At 37.4% G+C, this 15,753-nt stretch overlaps 2 protein-coding genes across 2 annotated transcripts in view; one reads left to right on the top strand and one right to left on the bottom strand.

The window, feature by feature from the left end:
* Positions 1-1,866, bottom strand: part of LOC107676498 (phospholipid-transporting ATPase IA-like) — a 183,185-nt gene extending 181,319 nt beyond the window's left edge. Inside the window, exon 1 of the mRNA XM_016471053.1 lies at positions 1,799-1,866. Within this exon, the coding sequence (XP_016326539.1) occupies positions 1,799-1,853 (55 nt within the window). The 5' untranslated portion in view covers positions 1,854-1,866. The remainder of the gene's footprint in view (positions 1-1,798) is intronic.
* A 7,835-nt stretch (positions 1,867-9,701) lies between these two features.
* On the top strand, positions 9,702-13,955 carry LOC107676497 (glutaredoxin domain-containing cysteine-rich protein 1-like). Its single transcript, XM_016471052.1, has 4 exons — positions 9,702-10,103; positions 11,970-12,209; positions 12,323-12,388; positions 13,391-13,955. Exons 1-4 carry the CDS (start codon positions 9,702-9,704, stop codon positions 13,568-13,570), a joined length of 888 nt encoding a protein of 295 aa, XP_016326538.1. The 3' UTR covers positions 13,571-13,955.
* The last annotated feature ends 1,798 nt before the right edge of the window (positions 13,956-15,753 follow it).

Below are 15,753 nucleotides of genomic sequence, written 5' to 3'. Positions count from 1 at the left end.
GTTAAAGGTAGGCGTGGTTGACTCTTAACTTTTATAAAGAATATCTCTTTGGATTTGAGACTTTAGTTTCTACCTGTTTGTTCGATCGGTTGAAGATTAGGGGATTGTTCTGGAAATTGTCCTATTAAAGCGGTTATAATTTTGCCAAAAGCATTTGGTGTTAATACAGACAAAGAAATTAGCTATATACTTCACCTTTAAAAAACCTGCCTTGTCTAACTAGAAGAAAAAAAGTTACAGCTGCATTGCATATACTGGGTGGATTGGTCTATAAAAAGTTCCGGCCAAATAAAAAAAAAAAAAAAAATGTAAAAAAAAATTTTTTTTAAATGTTTTCCCTTGAGGTCTCCAGCAGGTCTGCCCATTCCATCGGTGTGGGCTTCACTCTGTGATCTTTGCCTCCAATCTGAGAATCGTGCCACCTCCGCTTACCAACTGCCACACAGATAAGGCTGCTTTGGCAACCGCACCAGCCTGGTCTGGCAAGTGCTCTGACGTACCCAAAGAAAAGAGAAACATGGGGGCTGAGGAAGAGTTGAAGATGGAGTAGGTGGTAGGGTGGAGGAGTTGAAGATGGAGTAGGTGGTAGGGTGAAGCTGGGAGATGTTAGACAGGGTATGAGTGGATTAGGCCGACATTTAGCCAAGGACCCGCCATGCCCCGCCACGAGCCAGCCTGATGCACTGCAGTGATTACAAAAAGACAACATATTGTGCTGCACAGCAAGGTCTGTGAAGAAAGTAGAACCGGCGCGAGCACAAGCAGCAATAAATAATGCATTTCAAAACAGGTCTCTTGCTTTCATTCAAATTGGTACAGTGTAGGTCATGGGCCTGATTGGACATGCAGGATTATTGATCGCTCAGTGCTGGGAATTGCTTGCACTGACGAACAGGATACTTTTCAAACACGGTAAATGTGGCGGCAGGAGGCATGGCGTGCTCCAAAACCAAGGTTAAAACCAGCCAGACACTTTTATCAACTGAAAAACAGCAAGATGAGAGCTGGACTCTGGGCCAACAAAACTGGTACAGACTGTATTTGCACAAGCTCCTGTGAAAAGAGTGCAATCAGTCCTTGCTAGAACCTCTTAAATTATTAAAGTAAACTGTATGGCCTATATTTCATCTCCTTCAAACTGTAGTGACCACACAAGACTATGACAAACCCAGCATCACAGGCTGCATACTCTTTCCCAACCTAATTTCCCCCCAGTATCAACAAGTCAATAGCACGAGGAAGTAAAATTGTTCAAATATGCTGATATTTCAATCAGTAAACACTATTTCTGGTAGGGCTGCACGATAAATCGCATGCGATATTTAACGCACATCTTGTCAGGAAGCCGGTTCTGTAGTCAGCGGTAAATCTCCATCACCTGCGCGCTTTCACATTGAGCAGCATTTACTACACCGAGCTGTTATTCACTGACGAGCTGCGCAAAAATTCGCACGAATATGATGTGAAAGCCCGCAGGTGATGGAGATTTACCGCTGATTACAGAACCGGCTTTACTGATAAGATGCGAGTTAAATATCGCATGCGATTTATTGTGCAGCCCTAATTTCTGGTCAGCCTTTTGACTGCAAATCAAACTCAAACACATGCAAGCAGTCTGATTCTTAACAAGGAAGGTCACTGGAAGCATGACATTTTATCCAGGATGCAGACAGACAAGCATGAAAGACAGAGAGCAAGTCTGATCAATATCCATCAGACTCAGAGCAGATGCCCTTACACATCTATACACATCAAAAAACAAATTAAACAAATACATGAGACAAAGTCTCCGCCATACCCAAATACTGCAGGTGAAGCACATCGGAGCAAGCAACTTGCTGATGCCGATTCATAATCCGTTCACTTCAGTCTTTCCCTTTCGAAGTGCGAGACCACGGTCCTGCCTTGAAAGACCGATTAAAACACGAACCAATAGCATTCTAGCGCAAGCTATGAAGGTACATTTTATTGGTTGGCCCTACTGAACGAACACGCCCCCTCAATGAACGAGTCGGTGGTTTTGTATCTGAACGAGACTCGGAGCTTTACTGATCGAGACATTCGTTACATATTATAGCTGTATTTTGTATATAGCTAGAATAAAATAAACATAGCATTTGATAAAATAGAGGGAATATATATATATATATATATATATATATATATATATATATATGTGTGTGTATGTATGTATGTATGTATGTGTGTGTGTGTGTGTGTGTTTTATTGTCATTTGTAGAGAAACCCTTACGATGCATAAACACTATTTCTGGTGTCAGATTTAACACATTTAAATGCATGACATAATACAAATGACAATAATAGTTGCTTGTGAACGAGTCGGTGTTTCGAATCGGTTGAGTGAATGATTCAGGGATTCAATTACAATACACAAAAGCATAACTTAACTCCATCTACTGGCGTAACGTAACCCTACTGATTTATATACAGATCATTATCAGTGCGAGTACTGCAGAAAGGGTCACAGGAGATTCAAAAGCTTAGAATCACCGGAATTAATCTTTTTAGTTAAGGACTCAAAAGATTCGAAACATTGAGAAGAATCAAAATTCAATCCACCACCACCTGTGTTTATTTAAATGCGTATTGACATTTAATTGTGAATACATGTTTATATGACAAGGAGAGCAAGGAAATAGCTCAAGATAACAACATAAAAAACTTATTTGACCTGGAAACACAACAGTGTTAAGTTAAAAACGAGGTCCGGCCTACTTCTTATGACCAACTAAAACACAAATAATAAAACGTTACATAATATAATAACTTCATAATTACACACAAACCTTAAGCTCTCACCTTAGTCATTACTTCGTCCTCGATATTAAAGAGGAGAAGATGTAAAAAAAAAAAAACCGTAACAAATGAATAAATAATGAAAGCTGATGGCAGTCCTAATATGAAATGAACTAACATATGCGTAAATGTCCTATGGGACCATTTATGCATCTAACCTTTACATATATCCACATTTAAATATCAAGTGCTGCTCACGGTCTTTGAAAGCAACTGTGAAACAACTTATTTGCAAGCTGGAATCACACAATGAAGTCCAATGCAATCTGCTTTAAGTGTTCTCGCAACAGTTGTCGAGCACGAGAAAGATTGTGCAGATGTAACTTACGTTAACGGAACTCAAGATGACAGGTACAGATTGACACAGATCCGCGCTAAAAACGAGCCTTACCTTCAGCACGGGTCCGGAGATCCGACATAGTTCTCTGAACGGGCGGCATCTGTCCACCTGTCAAACTGAACGCATAAAACTCCGCGTTGCGTTTCTCTCTTCACCCGTCTACAGATTTTAAGCGCCGGTGGCCGTCACCAAAGTAGCGTTCCCCCACTTCCCGTGACCGGAAACCATTTATTTAGCGTTAGCATTCATGTTGTTGTTGATGAACACCGATAGTTCCGCCCTCATAAACACACTCCAGCATCAGCGCGCGGAGCTGAACGCCAAATCTCCCCAGCATGCGCAAGAATCGAGAAGCGGTTGGAACGCTGGAAGTGAGCGAGCTCTGCCGCTTCATAAATTGGACCGTACCAACTAAGAGCGCAGAGGGGGGCCTCGTCGCAATATATCGCATACAGTCTGGTCGTTCACACTCTGAAAAACATAAATTTCTTATAGAAACAATATTTCTGTATGGCCAAATAAAATCAGGTCTCCAGATATACAAAGTATTATTTGTACTCTGCTAAATAAAAACTATACCAAAATATTTTCCCCTAATATGATAAAAGATCTGCTGGAGATTCCCTCGCTGCGGTTACTCTCATTGTTTCGAAGGGGGATTGCATTGCAGAGACAATGACATCCCACTATTTCTTTATTTTAGGCCCTGAAGCAATCACAACTCTGCAATTGCCTCTCATCTTACACTTCAGCCGGAAAACATTATGACTTTGCTGATATGCTGAGGGTTTGCTCTTAACAAGCCACATGTTGATCGACGAAATTCTCCATTCCTGTTTCACGTTCCTCTTCTTCAGGCCAACTGCAATTAATATTGCTGTTATTATAATTAGACAAATGAATAAAATAAAAGAACATCATTTAGATGGTCACGACTGATTTTTTTTAATGGACATATTGACATATTTTCGGCCTTTATTTTGTAACAGCATAAGTCTGAATACTGCACGCACACATTAATTTTGTATGTTATCTTAATATCTTTCATTGTATTGTATTAATAATATAAGATATATGAAATTGTAACCCACAAATAATAACATTTCTTATTTCCAAAGCTTTTTGGGTTTTCTCTCATCCACCCGCCTGCACGGGGATTTGGCTCTACTGGAGCTCAGGTTGCCTAGCAACAGTGACAAGATGCCTGAATCTTTGATTATGTGCGCGGCGCTTTTATCTTTGAGCACATATCAGTCGAAATAATGACTCATCCTCTCAATACACACACAGACACGCGCTCTCTCATTCGCAGACAGATATAAATAGATCAATCTTTTTATTTGAATTCTGTTGAACACACATGAATGTCCAGCCTTGTTCCCACCCTCCATCTGTGCTGATAAAAAATGATCAGACGAACATCTGGTATAAGAGCTGCATATAATAGCCTATCTAAAAATATCTAAACATTTGTATTAACACTGTACATTTACATAAATTATAAAAAATAAAATAATCTAAAAGGAACCCAAATGCAACTTCCCATTTCAAAATTTCTCTTCTTAAATTGATATTTCACCTGAAAATTAAAAGTTCGCCATTATGTACTTCCCCTTTAATTTCTAAAATGTAATGTGTATCTTCAGAAGGCTTAGAATAGAGCATGAGCTATATAGACGACTCTTATTACTTCAAATATGTTACGTTTATAATGCTTTTACATCCTTTTTGAGTAAATGATGACAGAATTGTCATTTTGGAGTGACATATTTGTTGTGGGATCCTGTTTAGTTCATATGCATATTATTTGTTTATTTGGCTAAATTCCATAATTGTAAATTCTCAGGAAATAAATAATGCTTTTATTATTAAATAGCAAAACAAACACACACACACACACACACACACACACAAAGCTATTCAGACTGCACCGGCATGTATCATCTTTCATGTCTTTGTGTAATATTGTTTATTTCCCCTAGCATATTGTTTATATATTTGTAATTCAATAAAAAAAAAAATACTGTTCAATGCATCAAAACATCATGGCTCATTCATATCTCCTGCATGCACAAAAGTTCAATCCTTCTTGCTATAAAGCCACAGTGACGTCTCACTCTCCACTAAAAAGGGCCTAGAATCTTCTGCGCTCCAAGCAGTGGTCAGAGGCCATCTCTGTGATAAATGAGCCGGCTGCTCCATCAGAACACTCAGGCCACACAAGATCTGCACTCGCTGCAGGCTACGAGTGTGATCTACACTTATTGACAGATTAGACTCACTGCATGTGGTTGGGACCATGAAATATTCAACAATGCCTATGAATGTATTTATAAGTAGCATGTTGATTCTTTTGGTAAGAATATTTGCGATTGAGACTATAGGATTAAATGGATGGCATGAAAATGAGTTAAAAATGGAGTAGACTAATAAAATAATAGGTTGTGTTTCAGACTAAAGAGTCAGGCTGAAAGGGTCATGAAGAGTAGCTACAGCAACACCTGTCAGTCAACAATCGGATGGCACCATCTGTCTTGGGCAGCGCTGGCAGCCTATCAGCCGATATGATCAGAAAGGCCCCTTAGAATTGATGGATCTGCTAACAATAGCTGAGGATTCTGGGACGCTATAGCATGGGTAAAAAAAAAGACAGTGGGCTTAATAGATATTGACTGAGGAATCTAATCAAAACGTGGACACCCTGCATGTTTATTTTGCTCATAAACTTTGTTTGTCTGAACATATTGCACAGGGACATTTATGGGTCCAAAAGAGACTGTCTAGATAAAATAAAGCAAATAAATATATTTTATATCATAAATGTACAGTCATTAAATTGCTTATGTGCTGGCCAATATTGCTGTAGTCTTGGAGTTAAAATTATTACCTTTAAAAAGTGGCAACCTGCAACTGTTAAAGCTTCTACTTGAAAAAAAGGTTAAAAATTAGTTTTGTTGGTATAAATTAATTTATTTAGGTTGATTCAGTTATGTTAGTGCACTTGAGGAAACAATCTGATCTGTAGATTGTTGCAATTCATTGATCAGTAAGATCGGACTCTGCCCCCTGCTGGACTATCAGTGAAACCCTCGCATTTTGATTTGCCTGGGAAACCTTTTCAATTATAGTAATATTAAACCATATTTATCACTTCTTTATCAGTCATACAATTCTCCATAATCCTTTTAGGATTAGCCACAGGTTATGAATTTCACTGTTAAGCTCTGAAGTTCATTTATTTTGTTAGTCGAACCATATGTATAAATCACCTGAAATACTCCATTTAATCATGGGATTAAGCCAAATTAATTCCTTAAATCTCTGTAAACAACATGGAATTATATTAATCTTCATTGTTCTTTATATGATGGGATGGTTGGGTCAATCATCTCCATGACTCATGGTGATCATTGACTTACTATTTATAAATCATGCATAAATATTGCTTTCTTGGAGACTATTATTTTCCAAATTGCTTGGTGTGATGGTGGTGACAGCAGTGCCGGGAACAGAGATCATTATAAAAACTGAATTTAAGAAATTGTACACATAATTGATATATTTTAAGTTTTTAGAAAATGTGCAAAGTGGAATTTCCTTGATTTTAACACTTAGTTATTATTATAGAGGAGAACTTAAAAAAGTTAAACTGGTCAAAATTAACTTTTCCACACTCTCAAACAATTAAAGAGACTAATAATAATAATAATAATAAAATAAATAATAAAAAATAAAGCTGTTACAATATATCCTTTAAACCTACTGTAGATTTAAAAAAATAAAATAAAAGCAGTTGTTCTTTCAGATCAATCTAGTGGAAAAGTTACCCTAATTGAAGAATCCTCCATAAATAAGAGACCTTAGAAACTAAACGATTTAGTCAAGTATATGTTCTTATGTCAGTGTCCTTTGTTGATCCTGGAGCAACATTCCGATCAAACAATCATATGCCAAACCTGACTGCTAACCACAACCAGCCTGACTGGTTCATTAGCTTTGTTGTTTCATACCAACAAGGATGTTGATCCAGGAACATTAAGAACAGACACGATCAGCCTTGAGCCCTGATCACTCACAAGCTCTGACGTGACATCATTTAGTGAAAGATCTGCCTGAGAGCCGGAGCTCACAAAACTGCCACTGATTTTACAGAGAAGCAGGGGTGTGATTTAAAAACCCTGAAATGGAAGCAATAGAGATGCATTATAGCATTTATGAGGGTGGATTTAAATTATCATTGGCAGAGCTGCTTTAGATGAGCTCTCCAGGTCATGGTTCGCCACAGTCTTGTGATTTTGAGGAAATTGAAAAAGCCCCGGAATAAAACAGACGCCGCCGTCTGAGTATATTGGCATGTGGCTGGAAACAGATGGTTTGTTGAACGTCAAAGTGAAATGTAGCCCAATATTCATCAGGCTCCAGCAAATCACTGGATGCATATACACGCAGGATGATTTGCAGCCTCTAAATTATGCTGAGTCTTTGTGTTAAGCCGTTTGGTTCTTCTCATGCTACTGTTTAAAATGCAAAGAGCATCTGATGTGACTGCATGTTTAACCCCGATAACTCCTTTAGGGGAGTGGCTGAGAGAAGAACCGACAGATCGGCATGATAAATGAGAAGGTACAAAGAGGCCATTGCCAGAGGTTTGTCTGTTCTTTGCCATGATTTTGAAATGAAACTTTGTCATTTTGTGATTCTTCAGAAAGAATATGGAGTTAAAAAACTGTAATCAGCACTTAAGACCCATGAAAAGGTTCGAGGAGTGCAGTTTCCTTTCCTGTGTTGTTGTATTTCATAATGAAAGAGGAAGTTTGGGTGGGATGTATTGTCTTTGAAATATCCTTAAATCACAGCCACATACCATAATTTATTCAGTTGCATACATACACTACGGTTCAAAAGAATTTATTTATATATTTATTAAAGAATACTTTTATTCAGTATTAAATTAATCAAACGTGACATAATTTTAATTAGAAAACTTTCGATTCATCAAAGAATCCTGAACACACACACACACACACACACACACACACACACACACAAATAGCAGCAACTGTTTTCAACATTTTGATAATAATGAAAAAGCACCAAATCAGCATATTAGAATGATTTCTGAAGGATCATGTGACACTGAAGAATGTGATGAAAATTCAGCCTTACCATCACAGGAATAAATTAAATTATGAAATATATTAAGATAGAAAACAGTTATTTTAAATTGTAATATTTCACACTATTAAATTATTATTATTATTATTATTTATATATATATTTTTTACTGTATGATCAAATAAATACAACCTTGGTGAGAATAAGAGACTTTCAAAAATCTTACAACCCAAAACATTTGAATGTCAGTGTACCTCGATCTAGAAAGTAAAATAAATAAATACATAAATACTTTTTGTCAACATACACGAACAAATAGATGACTTCATTACTAACAGTCACGCATGAAAATCCACAAACCTTTAACGTGAAAAAAAATTAAAAATGAAAAATCTTTGAAAAGAGGAAATCTGGCAGTTTTGTTTTTAGTAAGAATGCTCACTTAAAAAAAAAGATCCTTTCTCTAGTACAGACTATGCAAACAGAAAGTGACAATCTGCCTTAGGGCTTAGTTCCAATTAATGTATAATATATTCCATTTTCATCAACTGTGATGCAAGGTGTGAGTAAAGGCCAATTGAGCTCGCCGGCACGCAATATGGCTCGGTCCACTTCTGCAGGGCCATTGTATTCACAGAGCAGCTGCAGTGCTACCTGCAGCCCCACTGGAGGGCAGATGTGTGCAAATACCAGCCAATGAGAGTTGAACTCCATTTCCCCTCATGCTCAAGCACAGCATGCAGCTGCAGTGCAAGAAACTGATGCATTGAGAACCACAGCAGCTAATTAAATAGAAAAACTCTCTCCATCTTAACAAGCAATCATAAAATATTTACCAGAACTTCTAGCTGGTGAAACCCCTACAGGACAAATCAATGCCCCTCTCAAATCATATGTATGTAAAATTCTGTCTCAACAAACATAGCAAGTTATTTACTAACCCTCAAGTCAAACCTGTGTAACTTTCTTTCTACCATGGAACTTTGTGCGTATTTTTGTCCATACAATGAAAGCCAATAATGTTTTATACAGGTTTGGAAAATGAGTACAAGTGAATGATGAAAGAAATGTTTTTTTTTTTTTAAACCTAAAGGTTGCAAAGAACGTTTGTTTACAAATCTTCGGTCTATGAGTCCAGGTTATTCACAGGAAAAAAGAAAAATCTATGGCATGATAAATTATTAAAAAGACTATCAGTTTCTTCATGGTCCGTTTTCTCAGTAACCATGGCAAGGCCTCATGCATTATTAACATGTACAGGAACACTGGTGGTGAAGCTGATGGTAACTCACAGATCAACCTCTTTCCGGATCTGTTTGCTGTGCCTGGGTTCAGGGGAATCATGGAACCAAACTGGGGCTCATTATTTCCATCCACCAATGAAACTGAGGGATTAAAATCACCTTTTTGGACCATGTAAGTCGACGCAATGGAGGAGGCTTTGTTGACACCGGAGGATGGAAAGAGGCAGAAGAGGGTGAGATTCCGGGTGGCCTCAGGGAACAGCGGGCGGGTTTTGAAAGAGATGTTTAAGGATGAAGGGCCGTCAGATTCCTTGGATTCAGACTGCACCAGTAGCTCCGAGGCGGACCGGACAAGCACTCCATCCACCAGCGGGGAGGCGAACGGCCACCTGTGTAGATTCTTGGGGTCGGAGTTGGATGACAGTGGAAGTGAGCCTGATGACTTGCTGATGTTTGCAGGAGGAAGAGACAAAGTGTTGAGAACCAAAAGAGTGAATATCCTCAGTAAAAATGGGACGGTTCGAGGAGTCAAGCACAAAGTCAGTGCTGGCCAAATACTCTTTAATAACTTGGCTAAAAACAATGGGGTAAGTCACTGAGGGTCAGTTTTTACATCTAAAATCTTTAATACTTGACAGTGGATGTCAATACACATCAGAATGTATTGACTGTGATGAAAAACTGACATTAACATTATCAGAATTTCTTTAATACTGACAGCTGCTCAGAAGCTTTGTGTCCTTAACAGGGTCAGAGCCTCTTTCCTCAGCTGCTATTGGTTACAAAGCCTGATCTCTTCTCTCAGGCTTTGGCCAGACAAACGAGCTGTCCCGCTGAGCAAGATCACTGCACGATTAAAGATTAATGATGCATTTCTTTAAGTGTTTTGGTTAAGCTAATCATCTTGATGTATTCTCAGGACCTCTGCTTTGAGGCTGAGCACTGAAAAAGTTGCTGACAGCTTTTGCCTGATATCAGATGTAATTCTACACCTTTTTTTTTAACAGAGGGTAAATAGAGATTAGACGGACCAATAAAAACTACTACATATAAGGTCATTATTTCAATAATGTAATACATGATCAAACAACTACGGAGCCCATAAAGGGCAAGGAGATTGAAACAGTTCAAAGTTTCTTCCCAGCAAACCAAATGATGCTTTGCTATTTTTTTTGTATGCTATGAAAATCTTATTTCTGATGTAAAAAGAGTTAATTTTTAAAAAAGTGTTTTAGAATAGTTTTTCTTGGTTATACAAACGTTAAAGGAATATACCATTTTATTATTTCGCAGACATTATGGGAATGTTCCGAAACAAGTTACATTAAAAAGTCATTAGACACATCTAAGTGAAACATTTCAGAAAAAAATGTTCCATGAATTATTATAAATAAAAAAAATTTGTGCAAACATTTTTAGGACATTATTTAAGACCAGATAAATTTGAACCAATGTTCTATTAATGTTACTGGAAGAATGTTAGTTCATAACTTCGAGAGAACTTTGCCAGAACATTAGTCAAAGTTCAGTCAATGCAATCACCATTACCTGTTAGCTGGGTAGCTGCAAAAATGCCAGTTCTGAGAACAGTTCAAATGGTCCCAAAGTGTCTGTTCAATACACTGTATTTTCTGCTCCCACAACACTGAATCATTTGTTTATCCAAGATGGCTAAACAGGAAAAGCCATCACCACCTTTGTCAGCATGGTTCAGAATGTCAATATAGCAATTATATAAACTTTTTATGAGCTGCTATATGATATATCAGAAAAGGATGTTGAGAATCATTAGTCTGACGATAAGTGCACAATAATTGCATTACTGCAGGATTTATTGGCACTTCATACTTAAATCTTAACAGCTGACTCATGTTGGTTTATAATGCTACAGTATTTGCACTAGGTTTTCAGTCGTGTTCTTATTGGAATTTGAGGATTTGTACAATTTTCCTCAACTAGAAACATTTATAGGTTTCTTGTAAGACCACGTCAACCAAACCATTACATAACTAAATGCTACAGTTGCAGGTCATTCTCTAGTCTCACTTCAAAATGTGTGAAGGTTGAGTCTATTTTTGTTCTTTGCAAAGAAAAACACTTTCACACTTCATGAGAGCTGCTCTTCTAAGAAAGAATGCTGAAGGTCAATCTCAAGAACAGTGACTCACAAAATCAATAGATGCTGTCTCATGTTACCTGCAAAAGCTGCTGCAAACCTTGTACAGACTTAGAAAGCTAAAAATATAGTTTTATTTTGCTTTTTAATTACAGTTAAACCTGTGCTTTTGAGATTACGGATATTGAACTGATTTTTTTTTTCCTGAATGTTTTGTTGCTAGTTCTTTTGCTTACTCTTGGATGCAAGCGAGATGTGTTATGGTTAGATTGAGTCCTGTGAAAGAGAGCCTCTCTCATCTAATGGCAGACTTCTATGTTTTCTTTGGCCCTCTCAGCCAGAACTGACTCCAGAGTTCGGGCGAATTGTAATCTACACCACCAGTTTTCGAGTGGTCAGGACTACATTTGAGCGATGTGAGCTGGTCCGAAAGATCTTTCAGAACCACAGGGTGAAGTTCATAGAGAAGAACATTGCTTTGGACAGTGAATATGGGAAGGAACTGGAGACACGCTGCAAGCGAGTGGGTGAACCTCCCTCACTGCCTGTGGTCTTCATTGATGGACACTACCTAGGGGTCAGTGGTCAATCTATTGCTCCACAGCTGTTTCAAAATTCATGCCATATTGAATGTCATTATGCTAGTTTATGCTAAATCTGAACAATGATTTGACCATTTTGTACATTCAGGGTGCAGAGAAAATACTTGCAATGAATGAATTAGGGGAGTTTCAGGATCTCCTCAACAAAATAGAGGTAAATATGGATATTTTAAGGTTTCAACAGGAGCTTTTTGCAGCAATGCCAGAAGAACCATTTTGGGTGAACAGCTCCTAAAAGAAACTTTTTTTTCTTAGTGTGAAAAACATTTTAATCAGAGCCCTTTTCCACTATAAAGACCTTTTAGAGCCTGGAAAGGTTCCATAGGTGTTAAAGTTTCTTAATTGAATTATAAATGTCAAAGAACATTAATTTTTAAGTGCAGTATAAGCCAATAGTCTACATAAAAACGTTTTTACCTATTGGATTCAATTGCTAAAGTAAAGACAAATTCAAATCTGGTTTATTGTCATAGTTTATTCTGTAAATGAAAACACAACCATTTACGAGAGGAAATGTTTATTATTACAGTTCAGTATAGATCTTTACACATAGACTACATTATATATCAGTGATTAATGTTATGTACATGTTATGCATTTTGCAGGCACAATTTGCTACATAGTGATTTCTCAAACATAGTGAATGTCAACAATTTCAACACAATCTTATGGCAAATTTGTAACTATTTTAAGTTTTGGCAAATTCATATGAATTCATAAAATCTCATACGGTTTAGGGGTGGACCTTAATGCTTATTATTTTTCTAAAAATCGTCCGTTTTTGTATGATTCACATTGTATACATTCATATGAAATCGCCACTATGTAAAATAGTTACGTCATCCTGTGAGATCGGGTTGACAATTTACAGGTTGGGTCCCATCAATAATTGCAAATGCTTTCTAAAAAAAAATATATATATATAATTACAAGTACTACTAATAGCAAGCAAGCTTAAATTATTATTGTGTATTTACATAAACAGTGTGCAGAACAGCCCAAAATAATAGCTAGAGTCAAGCTTGCATTTGTCTTAAAAAAATAAAATAAAAAATAAAGCATCACTCAGATTGTATCTCAAAGATAATCTGCACACGGGTCAGGTATATCCTTCAAATCCACTCACATTTTTCTCTGTCTCTCTGTCTGATGGTAGAGGGTTCAGCACCCCAACACATGCCAGACGTGTGGGGGATTTGCCTTTGTCCCGTGCCCTATGTGCCATGGCAGCAAAATGTCTGTGTTTCGCAACTGCTTCACCGACTCCTTCAAAGCCCTGAAGTGCACAGCGTGCAACGAGAACGGTCTCCAGCCCTGCTCCAGCTGTTCTCACTAAGGTCCTCTTCAAGTGCCTGCAAACCCCTTCCCAGCACCACCTCCACCCTCATAAACCATGTATAAAACAAGAGACGCAGAAAGAACTGCTATTTGTGAATAAACCGTTTTTTTTTTATTTAGAAAACTCAATTAAATGTCTACAGATGTAGTTTTTACCATATTTCTTATTTGATGATGATTATTTATTATAGCATTAGGCTTTTTGTCACATGCCAACAGATGTCTGGCAACATTACGGACAGCATGGACATTGTCTGTCACTGTAAATAAAAATAACATTAAAATGAATTAACTATTAGTTCAGAAGAGACATATCTTCCGAACCCTATGATCCCAGCATGAGACAAAATTCAAAGCATTATCTGATAAACATCAAAATGGGTGACCTACTGAGAAAAAAAAAAAAGAAGGCCATAGGACAAAACCCCAAATAAGTAAGATTTTTAATAATAATACTTAATATTATTGTTGTTGTTTTTAATATATAATAATACAACATTTAATAAATAATTAAATATTATTTTGAAAATAAATTAATATTAGTTTCACTATTTTCCAGCCAGTTAGGGATGTTTAGCTACGTACGTTATATTTAATAATTCATTGAAAGAAGATGACCTGTCTGTATACGAATGATATCACTTTTCAGTTCAGTTACAGGGTTGATTAAACAAGGCTTCAAATCAATTAATAATTAAAAGAAGTTTAAATGAATTGCATTGCAATGATACAAAATAATCACATAAATACACTTGAGGTTGACAGAAATCCTTCTCAAACAGCCGGACTGATATGGAAGTGTGTCTCTGTGCTTTCATAGCCCTGTACAATGCTGCTTGATTCTGGGTCTACAAGGCAGCATCGTAAAGAGGCTCAAAGCTCAGAGTAAATCATCTGTGCATGATGTCTACTGAGGGTACATAATAACACCACTGGATGTCTCAAAATCTAGCGAGCAGCAGCAGCATTTTTTTTTCTGGACATCATTGCAAAATGCCTCATAATGCTGTCTAGGTAGTCAGCTCGTTAGGTTTTCCAGACGCAGCCAGTGTCACATTAAGGTTAGATAAATGACAACAATGAAAGGTAAATTAACCAATAAATATATATAGTGTAATGCTTCAATGATTGCGGAATTAATAGAGGTGGCGGACGTGGCCATCAAGACAAGGCCGATAGCGCCCCCTATTGGTGTTTTTGCTATGACAAACATCAATAACAATAGGAAAATTCACACGAATATCAAATATCGACAGTCTATAAACAATTCAAAAGGCCTGGCATTCAGACACACACGGGATATATATTACGGTTAAACTCAAGCAATAATAAAAAACTATATTGAGGTATTTTAGATAACATCCGATATGAAATATCCGATACATTGTGAGCAAAACACAAATGTATCGTGTTTGACTATTTACAAACAAAAAGCTCATTTAAAAAAGCGCGCGACGTATAAACTCCAGATTTCAATGAACCTCCGCAGAATCAGTGATTTATTTTGATATACAAGCATGTCAACGACAATGTCCATTTTTCTACAATCTGTCGAGTAAATCTTCGTCATCAGGTCAAAAGAAAAAACACACTATACCTTCACAGAGAGATCAAACCCTCGTCGTGGGAGGAAATCCGATGTTCAGCCGCGGAGTCTCTACCTTTCTTCATGATCACCATCACGGATGCGCCACACGTTCCTGATGTCCCTGTCTAAAACCCTAGTGTCCTTCCTACCCAGACGGCGTTTTGGGAACCGTGGGGCGCAATCGAGTCAAATGCTCACAACGCGCTCGCAAATGTTGTCTAGGTAGGCTGCTCACCAGAATTTGAGCCACAGTCTATGTACAATGTCTCTGCTGCTGTAGATGCATCCTGTACACCGCAAACTGAAATCACGGCTGCCACTTACCATACAGAATCCTATACTACATATTAGGTGTGCCAAATCTGTATTTTGAGAAACCCTTTTGTATTTGTAGGTTGCAGCTCCAAAGTCCAGAAATATATCTGAGCCAATCAACAGACTAGGTTATTGTTAAGTCTACTAGCCTTTATTTAAATCTACCTTTATTTGACCCTCTAACTCTAACACTTTCTATTCTATTTTAATTCTACTTTATCTATATTTATCTTCTTTTTTTCTTTAAAAAACAACAACAAAAAACAAACACTAGCTTT

The sequence above is a fragment of the Sinocyclocheilus anshuiensis genome, unplaced genomic scaffold (assembly GCF_001515605.1).
Source record: "Sinocyclocheilus anshuiensis isolate Anshui unplaced genomic scaffold, SAMN03320099.WGS_v1.1 scaffold64, whole genome shotgun sequence".
Lineage (NCBI taxonomy): Eukaryota > Metazoa > Chordata > Actinopteri > Cypriniformes > Cyprinidae > Sinocyclocheilus > Sinocyclocheilus anshuiensis.
Note: the sequence above shows the minus strand (reverse complement) of the source record. Positions and strands in the feature narration are given on the sequence as shown.